The following is a 12,086-nucleotide window of genomic DNA, read 5'->3' on the forward strand; positions in this document are numbered from 1 at the left end:
TACCACTGTGATAATAGTATTATGGGGACGTATTTCCCTCATAGGTGTTATTATCACATGCAGCTTAAAATTCCAGACCTAAATTTAAAATTATTTTTGAGGACATTTTCCATTTAAGGAGGCATATCAAAATTTAAACATTAAGTTTTCATTCAAAACTTCTAACTTTTGACTAATGACTCCTGGGGGTCAAATTCTCAGACAAAACACATGAAAAACAGCATTGCATATATTTTTAATTTCCGCTTCAGTACAGACTTCCTACTTTGCTGTGCGCACTCCTGTGTGAGAAAGACACAGGAGCGTCCCACGCTGGGGCACAGTGCTCTCCTGTACCGGGACTCAGACACGGCTTCCTCCCCTTGCGGAGAGGCTCGGACCTCAAGGCTGTGCCTCTCACCCCTGACCTGGGCCTCATCTGCCACGAAGTCAAAGCTCTCCATCCATCCGGGCTGTTTTGTTGCTGGAAGAAATTAGTCCTTGACGGAAACGTCCCCAGAATGAAGGGAAGCCCCCGGCTGGTAGGACACGTCTCCCAGACTCGTGCCGCAGATGATGTGGTCAAGGCTTAGCTGTTGGCCTCTTTAGGGGACGTCTGGAGACAGCTTCCCTCCAAGTGTATGTAACTCACTTCTGATACCTCACTGAAGCCCGAGGGTTGACCAGCCGCACCCACCCCCAGCAACAAGCATGGTCTGGCCAAGGACAGTCTGCTCCCCGCCACGCTGTGGCCAGTACCGTAGTGTGGGCTTCACGTGGCCTCTTCCTACGTGTGTATACCTACATACCATATAGAGGATGTGTATCACACGTCATATGTGACATGTATGTTTAGTGACCCGCTTCTCACCAACAGAATATGGTGGAAATGGCTGTCTCTGGTGGAGACGGCGGCCTCTGGCCAACTCAGCAAGGAGCCGAGCCACCCCAGTCCAGCATCTTCCAGCAACCGAATTCCACTGACCTCCACTAGTGGGTCTGCAAGGAGACCTTCCGCAGAGTGCGGTTCAGCTGGGGCCACAGACCTTAGGCTGAAATCGGACTCCTCTCGTGACCAGCTGTGGGACGGATGATTCCTGAGACAATGTGTGTTGTTTTACACGCCCAGATCACACTCACAGGTCTCTGACTTCACATTTCAGTGCGTGACTTACTAATGGAGCAAATGAGTTTCAACTACTGTGGAAAGGAGAGTGGAAAGGAAGGAAGAAACGGGCACCTGAGCGGCTCGGGAGGCTGAGCGTCTGACTCCTGATTTTGGCTCAGGTCATGATCTCACAGGTCGTGGGATCGAGCCCCGCGCTGGGCTCTGTGCCGACAGTGCGGAGCCTGCTTGGGATTCTCTCTCTCCCTCTCTCTGCCTCTCCCCCCCTCGCTCTCTCTGTCTCTCTCTCTCAAAATAAATAAGTAAACATTAAAAAATAAAAAAAAAGGAGGTATAATTAACGTACAATTATGATCCCTACTGGCATTATTAACAACAACTAATATTCTCATGGTTTTGTAAAGGTTGTTAATACAACCAGGCCTCTCATCACTAAGGTTCCATCCAATGACGCAGGGGAATTCATTAGTGTTGTAAAATGATACTTACTGACAAGGAGGTGTCAAAGCACAAATGCTGCACACACGACACGAGACTTAGCACCGCAGAATGTTAGCACCACATGTTAGCACCGCAGAAACTTCCAGAATGAACACAGGTGTCTGGGCCACATCTCAAATAAAATGAAACCATTAGCTCTGCTTTAAAGCTCCCTCCGGGTGATTTCCCCGTAAGACAAGGCTGAGAATCACCGGCAGGTGCATCCCTGGCCCTGTGGTGTGGGAGAATCACGGCTCCCGGGATGCAGAGGGCAGGAGGGGACCTCAAAAATGCCCTAAAAAGGCCGTGTTCGGTGAGCACTTCCTTATGGCCGGGGCATTTGGTCATCACACAATTAACACAACCCTGCAGAGGGTCACAAAATATAGACGACAACAGATTATTATCACCCCATTTTACAGATGAGGAAACTGAGGCATAAAGAAACAAAGTAAAATTTCAGGTGGTAGGGTCAGCCCCGTCTACATCGAGAGCACGTGCTTCACACACAACAGCAGACCCTCTGTGGCACATTCACTGGGTGCATTCATTTCCTGCCTGTGCACTGTGGGTCAGCCAGACGTCAGCAGGTCCGGGACAGCTGGCCGAGGGCACCGCCTCCCGTGTCTCCTCCCCTGTGATGGGTGGTGACGGCCCTGGCTTCTCACTGAGCAGGGGCAGGAGGCCAGAGACAAGCCTCCCCCCCAGCCTGGGCACAAGTCACAGCTGGGAGCACCCCTGGGCCCAAAGCAGGCGCCTCCGGGTCACCGGGATGGGGTGGGACTGACCTCTTCCCGCCTGGCGGAGTCCCCTGAGCCGCTCAGTGACCAGGTTTGCATTTCAGGTTCCACTTCCCAACCTCTGTATCATTCAGTGTGACCTGAGGTCTGCTAAAAGCCCATCCGTGAGACACCCGTGTCTCCTGGCTGGTGTAGCCTGGTGCAATCCCCACTCAAATCCCCAGTTGTCTTCTTCTCCGACATGTCAACGCGTGACAACTGCAAGCAAGCAGGAGTCGCACAGAGCGCTCCCGGCCAACCCTGACCCCTGACCTCATGAGTCCCAGATGAGGTGTCAGCCCAGGAGAAACGGAAAGCTTGTTTCGCGGCAATGGGTTCGCTATTTTGGAACTGGGTGATTCTGAAAGCTTGGGATGGATGTTATTGGTAAAACTTTGCCCTTTCTTAGCCAGTGAATACTTTCCCTCCAATAGACATGGAATATTTGATCAGTCATTCTGGTCCGCTTGGGCCAGACTTTGAAAAGAAAAGCTGGGAAGCTGGGGTTTGTATCTGACCTGTTAAAAACAATGGCAATGACAACAATATACCAAAGATCCTGGAACATATTACTGTAAGAGGCAGTGACTAAAACACTCTCTCCCCAGTATGTGTGCACATACACACTTGTGCACAGTCTATCGATCCACCGGTCCACCCACCCATCCACCCACCCACCAATCCACCAATCCATCCAACCATGCATCCTTCCTTCCTTCCATCCATCCACCCACTCACCAACTCATCCATCCATCTATCCATCATCCATCTATCCACCAACTCATCCATCCATCCATCCATCCATCCATCCATCCATCCATCTATCCACCAACTCGTCCTTCCTTCCATCTTTCCTTCCTTCCTTCCTTCCATTCACCCACCAACTCATCCATCCATCCATCCATGCATCCTTCCTTCCTTCCTATCCGTCCATCCATCCATCCACCCACCCACCAACCCATCCATCCATCCATCCATCCATCCATCCATTCATCTGCGTGAACAGCAGGATGGCAAGTTTCAGGATGGGGAAATGTTATGAATACAGAAGATTTTCAGGTTATCTTACTATCTCAATGGACTCTTAAACCCAAAGGCACATCTTACTTCCATGAGCACATCTCACGTACAAAGGATACCTACCTTGTGAAGTTTAAATAGTACCTCACAGAGGTTGTAGGTTTTTTCTGCCCGTACCCAGTCTAATGTGCTTACCTGCAAGAAATATAAGATATATACATAAATCATAAGCATTCTCTTGTTTAAAAAAAGGCAACTATGTGAGGTAATGGATGTGCTCATTAGCTCAGTTGTGGGAATCATTTCACACATGCACATACATCAAACCATCATGTTGTTCACCTTAACTATTTACAATTTTATTTGTTAATTATACCTCATAAAGCTGGGAAGAATTTTAAATAAAGTAGACACAAAAACAAGCATGCTTGTTGGGTTACTTTCAGTTGGATAAACTTAAACATTTACAGCAATGGAGTCAACGTATCTTTACCTTAATTAAATTCTACGCCATGAGTAGGGCAGTAGGACACCAAACCTCGCCTGTGGCAGGGGATTTGACAGAGAACTTGTGCTCACAGCACAAGTCGGTAACGTAGGGGCTCATCTATTACACTCACTTGGGTACAGGTTTAGAATTCATTCTGGACTCCTCATACATTAAGTTATGGACCAATTTTCGGTCCCGTCTGGGGAGCTTACTGAGAGGGTGGCTAGTTTGTGTGTGAGTGTGCTGCGTGTCCAGTCTTGAGACTTAGGATAACTCACTAGTCTGCTCCGTTCCAGAAACGAATACAAATTTGTTGACTTACCAATTTAATCGAACATGTTTTTGATTGGCCTGATTGCATTTCACAACCATTTTAGCAATAATAAAGACATCGTCCAACTTTTGAATGGTGTTCTATGGACTGCAATTCATGTTCACTTACATGCTGTACGTGAAAATATTTCGTGTAGAAAAATCTGAAATACTCAACACTGTAACAAATTTTGACTGTGATTGCTTACCCGGTGGCTACCTTCCAGCCACTAAACACACAAATAAGAATGAAAATACTCAGAGGTTCAGCGTGTCTTTGAAATGAAAGTACATGATGTACGTAGTTGGTGACCTTCTTGAAATTTTTCCACCAAATAAATACTGGGATGTAATCAGGCATTTCGAGCCCATCACCTGAGAATGTTCCACCAAATAGTTAATGATGTGAAATTACACTGGCATGTTGCCACTTCATATTAACTGATCCAGAGCTAAGTCAGTCATTGCTCCTGTGATTAACAAAACACGAAAATGGTAAAATGTAAAGGTGGGAAGGTCAATCACAGTCATAACTGGAAGGTAATTTGGGGGCAAAGTAGAGCATTTAGGCTGCAGCAATGAAGGCAGACACAATTTTTAATTTTTCCAGGTATAACAATGCTGCCTATTTTTGGAGAACCGTGAAAAAGAAAAAAATGACATTATTCAGAATGTCCTTCCTTAGTAGTTCCCTGTTGCTGTAAATAGGCATGGCTACGCACACTCGTTCAGTGCGCGTGTTGGCCGTTGTCAAGCTTTGCTACGTGAACCCTTCTCTGGCTCAGCCAAAGCACAAACACAAAGTACTCCTAAGCTTCCGCTTGACGTAAATTATCTCCAGAATATTCGTGATGCCCGTCAGGGCTGCCTCCACCTTCTGTTTTATTAGTTACGACTCTAGAAGCTATCTGGGCTGCACCAACCCAACACTAAAGCCAACAAGCTCCCAGGCAGGGGCCATCTAGGACGTGGCTGTCCCCAAGAAAACCAAGATGGGTGGCATCTACGTGTACTTGTATAATTAGAAGGGAAATAGAAAGTTCAGCCTTGGAGGTTTGTAGGACAGCGGTGAGTGATGGATGAAATCTCAGAAGTGGACATTCCTAGAGTTGCGAACTAACCCTGAATGCAGGCAGGTGTCACCTTCGAAGCAGGTTCCTGGCCCCATGGGGGTGATTCAGACTTAGCCAGTGTGGGAAGGGGCTCAGAGATCCTGATTTTACATTTGAGTAAATTTACTACTGAGGCCATGTGAACCAGCAGCCTTGCCATCACCTGGGAACCTCAGGACCCGCCACAGACTGGTCAGATCAGAATCTTGTCTCAAAAATACGCCCAGGTGGGGCACCTGGGGGGCTCGGCTGGTTGAGGGTCCAACTCGTGGTTTCAGCTCAGGCCACGGTCCCAGGGCTGAGGGACCGAGCCCCACGTCCGGCTCCACGCTGAGCATGGAACGTTCTTGAGATTCTCTCTCTCCCGCTCTCTCTGCCCATCCGCACCGTTGGTGTGGGCTTGTTCTCTCTCTCTCAAAATAAATAAATAAACTTAAAAAAATATGTGCAGGCAATGACCCTGTTGTGATGATGTCTTAAGAAAATAATCCAAGGGTTACAAGCCTAACCCCTTTTAAAAGGAAAGGCAGACAGACAGGCGGTGGGGACCGGAGCAGACGCCTATTCAGTCAGAACTCCTCGCTTTGCGAACCAGATGCTCCACGACGTAACCTGCTGATTTCGGAGGCCCTCAGGTGGATGGACCCAGCTGAAGGATCTTCCCTGCCTCTCAGGAGGGACAAGACCCTCTGATAGGAAGGGAGGGATGTGGAGTGACACTCGGAGCCGTCACCGTGCCTGCCTGTCTCCGGAGAAATACTTCCCTGGACGGGAATGAGATGTGATCCCCTGATCCTTACGCTCCTTCCTGGCGACTCAGAAATCAAGAAAGGGAAAAATGATCCACGATGAAATCTCAGCGTTTCCAGCCAGCAGGCAACAAAATGGAACTAACCAGCCTTTGCGACGTGGAAGAAAAGCGTGAAGGTCTGTAACCCCAGGCCACTGATGCTTTTCCCAAGTCCTGAGACTTGACAGTTTGTTTCCTCCGGCCACATCTGACTTGGAATGTAGCAGAAACTTTAGGCTGTAAATGTAATAACCTGGATGTCCTTTAATCTTATTGGGGAACACCTACCGGGTAGCCTCAGAGGGGACACAGAATAATTCTGTATCAGACACACAATTATCTAGTGTTTCTTCAATCTACAAACCTTCAAATGAGTTATTTCTTTCCAGGTAAAAATTTTTAAACGATAGAATACATTTGCCTAATTGACATTCTTAAAGTTGCTTCTACTATTCCCTGCATATTCATAAGGAACTGCTACATAATTTATACGTTAATGCTGTACGATGCTGTAAAATTGACTCCATGACTGTTATTAACACGTTTTCATGATTTTTGAAAACACGTTGCTCACGTTTTCTCAGATGCCAATTTGCAAGTCAGAAATAACCTGCTGGCTGGAAGGAGAGCACAGTGATGAGAACAGTCCTGGCTTTCGTCGGCCCGTGTGAGCACCTAGGAGGGCCTGAGGCCGGGCCAGCCCCCACCCCTGGACTCTGCCTCCTCCGGGCAGGACCTTGAGCCGGAAACTGCGGACGCCCCCTCTGCGCCTCTCTTCCACTCTCTGCCCTTCTTTTCCCTCCTCTGCTTCAACATCATTCCTTTGGCTCGACCTGATGAAGCTCAGAAGCCGTCCTTGAATACGGGACTTTCTCACGGGACAGCGACAGCGACTGGTGGGGGACATCTGCGAATTTACCTCCCCTGGACCCTGCTCTCCCAAGAGGGTCCTCGTTTACCGAGTCGGAGAGATCGTCTCTCTCCTGTGCCCCCATCCCCCCTCTGCTCAGTGTCCGTGCAGAACACGGCGGTGCTCACTGCGCTGCCTGGGGGCCGGGGCCGGTAACCGGCCCGGAGGTGTGTGGGGCGTGACCAGTGGTCGTCTCGTGTCTTCTGTCACCAGAGCATAAGTCACCGTGTACAGATGCTGCAAACGTAACATAGGGTTGTTACAGATTTGGGCAAAGTAGACACTGTGATCGGCTGCAGGATACAAGCCCCGGCCGGACCGAAACACCTGCCAACACCGAGGTCAGATTCCCTTGCCATATTCTGGGTACTGCTTTTACAACGAGACTTGCCGAGTACCAATACCAAAGTCCACCTGTTAACTTTAAATGCTCTGGCGTCTTCAAACACGTCTACGAACACGTAGGTGCGGTCTCTCGGGGCTCACAGTGACCCTGCGGGGGGGAGGGGGGCGGCGGCTGCCGTCTGCTGTCCCTGTCCCCAAAGCGAGCAGACCATCGAATGAAGGGGGAATAACACACCTAGTCCCACAGCCAGTGATTATAATGCACAACTTATTCTACCAAACCACTCTTTCCCTGGGGTTTTTCAGACTAAAACTTCTTCGTTGTCTTATAAAGTCTTCCGAGTCCCCATTTAAAAATGTGCTTTTATTATTTTGGATAATGCATGAAAACGGTTTGTTTAAACAAGCATAATACCATTAAGTGATGGGAGAGTTTGATTTTTTTCTATTTAAAAAGTAAACATGTTTCTGCTTGTGCACAAGGACCTTGGAAGTCCCTGCTCCGGTGTAGCAAGTGAGAACCTCAACAGACTCTTCACAGACCCGTGAGAGCCACAGGGGAGGACACAGGGCGCACCACGCCCCGAGACAGGTCAGGAGGTGTGGAGTCCACGGTGGGCACCAGGGCAGGCGGGAAAATCTGGCCTGTCATCGGCGAGCTGCTGAGAGTTAAAAACTGCAGGGCCACCCAGTCACAGGGTGGGGGAGACCCCCCAACAGTGGGAGATTTACCTGCAGGAGCTCAACCAGGTTCCCACAGAAAACACCGGGGAAAGTCCCTCCGGAGACGTCTGAAACGTCCCAGAGCCCAGCTCTGCACAGGCCTGCCCTCGGGGAGGCTGGTCAGCCAGACCGGAATCTGGTGGGGTTTCATCAGAGCCTCCCTGCCCAGGGGAAGGGACATCCCAAGTCCAGTCCCCCACCCACCCTGCCCCACAGAAGGGGGCAGATAAACCAGAGAACGTTGGGGAGGCTCAGAGCCCAGGGGCTCAGACTCACGAGGGACTGAGACAGCATCACAGGACCTCGTATCCCGGCCGTTTTTACCCGGAACATCATGTCTGTTAAGAAATCAACTTCCGTGAGAACTCAGCCTAGCCATTCCCAGGACGTTACTTTGTGGATGCAGACGCTCTAACCTTCATATGCGTATGGGGGCAAAGGATCCCGACAGGCAGCCTGATACTGAGGCAGAAAGGCCGGAAAACTGACACAACCGACTTCAAGACCTACTACAAAGCTACAGCGTTCACCGCAGGTGGTTCGGAGCCACACAGATCAATGGATCAGAGAGAGTTCCTAATCCCATAAGTCGCTGACGGTTCACAAGGGAGCAAAGAAAACCGAACAGAGCCTAGACCGTCTTTCATCAAGTGACTGGGGAACAAGGGGACGTCCGTGTGCAAAATGATCAATCTCGACCCAGACCTTACACGCCTGACGAAAAGCTCGGAATCAGAATCAAAATGCAAAATGTGTAAGACTCCTAAAGCATAACATCGGGGACACCTAGGTGACCTTGGGGGTGACGATGACCTTTTCGATCCAACACCACAGACGGGACCCATGAAGGGAAGAACCAATGAGCTGGACTCCATTAAGGTTAAAAACACTGCTCTGTGGGGCGCCTGGGTGGCGCAGTCGGTTAAGCGTCCGACTTCAGCCAGGTCACGATCTCGCGGTCCGTGAGTTCGAGCCCCGCGTCAGGCTCTGGGCTGATGGCTCGGAGCCTGGAGCCTGTTTCCGATTCTGTGTCTCCCTCTCTCTCTGCCCCTCCCCCATTCATGCTCTGTCTCTCTCTGTCCCAAAAATAAATAAACGTTGAAAAAAAAAATTAAAAAAAAAAAACAAAAACAAAAACAAAAAAAAAAAAAAACACTGCTCTGAGAAAGACAAAGAGAGAGAGAGGACCAGCCACAGACCGGGAGAAAATATTTGCCAAAGACACATCCAAGAAAGGACTGTTACCCAAAACATACAAAGAACTCTTAAAACTCAACAGTTAGCGAACAACCTGAGTAAAAAAAAAAAAATAGGCCGAAGACCTCAACAGACGCCTCCCCAGCGAAGGACAAAGGCAGCAGATGCCTCACTCGTCTTCCACAAAATGCAAGTTAAAACCACACGGGGTCCCACCGCACACCCGTGAGAATGGCCACAATCCGGAACCCCGACAACGGCAGGTGCTGGCAAGGACGTGGGGCAGGAACGCCCACTCATGGCAGGTCGCGACGCAGAATGGCGCGGCCCCTTTGGAAGACAGTGTGGAGCCTCCTCACAAAACTAAACACCAGACGGTCCAGCGATCACACTCCTTGGAATTCAGTCAAAGGGGGTGAGAACTTACGTCCACGTGGAAACCCGCACGTGGATGTTTACAGCAGCTTTATTCGTAACTGCTCAGCTCGGAAGTAACCAAGATGCCCTTCAGTAGGTGACGGATAAATAAACTGTGGTCCATCCAGACAACGGAATCTCATTCTGCACTAAAAATACATGAGCTACAAGCCACGAAAAGACAAGGAGGAATCTCAGATGTTACTGAGTGAGGGAAGCCAACGCGAAAAGGCCACGCACTATGATTCCAACTACAGGACAACCTGGATAAGGGGAACCCACGGAGACAGTAAACGATCGGTGGTTTTGGGCCACAGGACGGGCGGGGGTTGGGCACAGAGGATGTTCAGGACAGCAAAACCACTCTGTAGGATGCTGTAATGGTGGACGCGCATCACTGCACCCTTGTCCAAACCCAGAGAATGGATGTTTAGCAACAAATGCTAAAAAAATTAGTACATTTGTTTGTTCTGAGTAGAATTCTATGATTTTTTTTTTTTTTTAATTCAGAAAACCCTTCGGCCTCAGTAAATTCACAGCATTGTTGGTTTAACAAAACACGTGCAGCTACGCCCAAGCCGGTGTCCTGGGGGGGTCCTGGGACAGGAAGAGCGTCAGTGGACAGGCTGGTGAGGACAGCAGTGTCTGTCTGGTTTAGTTACCAGGAGGGACCACTGTCCAGTTTCACTTTCAGCAAAGGGACCACAGTCACATTTGGTGCCAACCTTTGGGGAAACTGGGACCCACAACTCTCCATACCACATATGCGACTTTAGGTAAATCTAAAATTATTCCCAATTAAAAAGCTTATTAAAAAAACTATATTCATTAGTGAAAACTTGCATTATTGTCTCGATGCCTGGAGGTAAAATGTGATTCTGCCCTTTCATTATTCTTTATTTTTTTAAAACCACTTTCTTGGGATATGATCGCCATCCAACAAGAACACAAATTTAACATTTGCGGCCCGATGCGTTTGGAGGTGGGGCTCCACCCACGACACTGTCTTCCCACCACGCACGCCCCCCCCCAGACGAAGACTGGGTGCTGGCGGGAACGTGCAGAAAGGGAGCCGCGTGCACTGTCGGTGAATGTGAGCTGGCAGGGCCACCACTGACAACAGTGCGGAGGGTCCTCAAAGCATCAAACCTGGAGCTACCACGTGATTCGGTATTTGTGCAAAGGAAATGAAATCCGGGCGTCCACACACTCAAACTTCCATCCAGTGCTACTCGCAACAGCCGCACACGGACACAATTCAAGGTCCATCACCCGGTGGGCAGAGAAAGAGTGTGGTGTGTGTGCACAATGGGACACGGCCCAGCCTTAAGAGGAAGGAAACCCGTTATTTACTTTCAAAGGCAGAAAGTTCCATCGACACCGCACACAGCGCATCCAAAGTTCTGGACGCCTGAACCTCCCAGGTCCTGTGGTTCCTGGTCCTGATGCCCACAGAAGCTGCTTTGACTGATACCCGAGGCAGAGCACACGTTATGTACCTGGTTCGCTCAGGGAGAAAGGCGTCGTCGGTGCTAATTTGAAAACAAAATTGCAAACTATGGCATTTAGCGTCAGGTTTCTACTAGGGGCCCTGCTGAATCAGGCTGTTTGGTTATTTTCACAAAACTTGGGGGATGTGAAGGAAGGAGGAACTTTTAAAGTTTCATGACCTGTTCTGTTTCGTCTCTGGGTTCTCCGACCACGTAACGGACGGGCCGGGGAGGGGCTGTGAGCGGGAGGGGCCGCCCTGGCCTCCCGCGAACACTGGATCCCATCGCTGCTTCTCATCAGCAACCCCTTGCCCGCGGAACGTCAAGGCGTCCTTACCGGAGCGGTGCTGAAAACATACAGCAAAGAGCCTTTCAGGGCCAAGAACTTGGATCTGAAGGTCTCACGGGAGCTGGTGCCTTCGAGTCTCTCCCTGACCCAGCCCATGTGCACAACCTGCAAAAGAAAGCCTGTGTAATTAAAGCAAAGCCTTCGCAGCGGGCACGGTCGCGGGGCTGGAAGCGGCAGAGACGGGCACGCCCAGAACCAGCAGGTGTCCTAACCCTGATCAAGCAGATGGATGTGAAAGGTAGTGTCCCGGGACAGCCCCGGGGCTCTGCACCTGCCGGGCTCCGTGTGCGCGTCTGGGCACCACCGGACCCCTCGCCTGAGGCAGAGTTGTGCCTTCCACGCATCTTTAAAAACACAGTATTAAATCACATCCTCTCAGGGGCTAGGATTTCGGATTCGTCCATGAGTTTGCACAGAGCTGACGCACGTGGGAAAGGTGACTGTTTCTTTACCGTTCCACTTCCTGACGAGAGTGAAGAGAAGACAACGATATTTGACACTTACGACTGGCATTTTGTGTGCAAGCTGTAACAAATCAGAATAGGATCCAAAAAGCTTACGGAAGCA

At 49.7% G+C, this 12,086-nt stretch overlaps 1 protein-coding gene across 1 annotated transcript in view; it reads right to left on the reverse strand.

The window, feature by feature from the left end:
• Positions 1-12,086, reverse strand: part of SNTG2 (syntrophin gamma 2) — a 131,261-nt gene that overhangs the window by 36,057 nt on the left and 83,118 nt on the right. Inside the window, 2 exon segments of the mRNA XM_047098334.1 lie at positions 3,508-3,579; positions 11,508-11,624. Of these exon segments, the coding sequence (XP_046954290.1) occupies positions 3,508-3,579; positions 11,508-11,624 (189 nt within the window).

The sequence above is a fragment of the Lynx rufus genome, unplaced genomic scaffold (assembly GCF_022079265.1).
Source record: "Lynx rufus isolate CCGP_SWC_20201006 ecotype Redwood Valley unplaced genomic scaffold, mLynRuf1.p SCAF_47, whole genome shotgun sequence".
Classification (NCBI taxonomy): domain Eukaryota; kingdom Metazoa; phylum Chordata; class Mammalia; order Carnivora; family Felidae; genus Lynx; species Lynx rufus.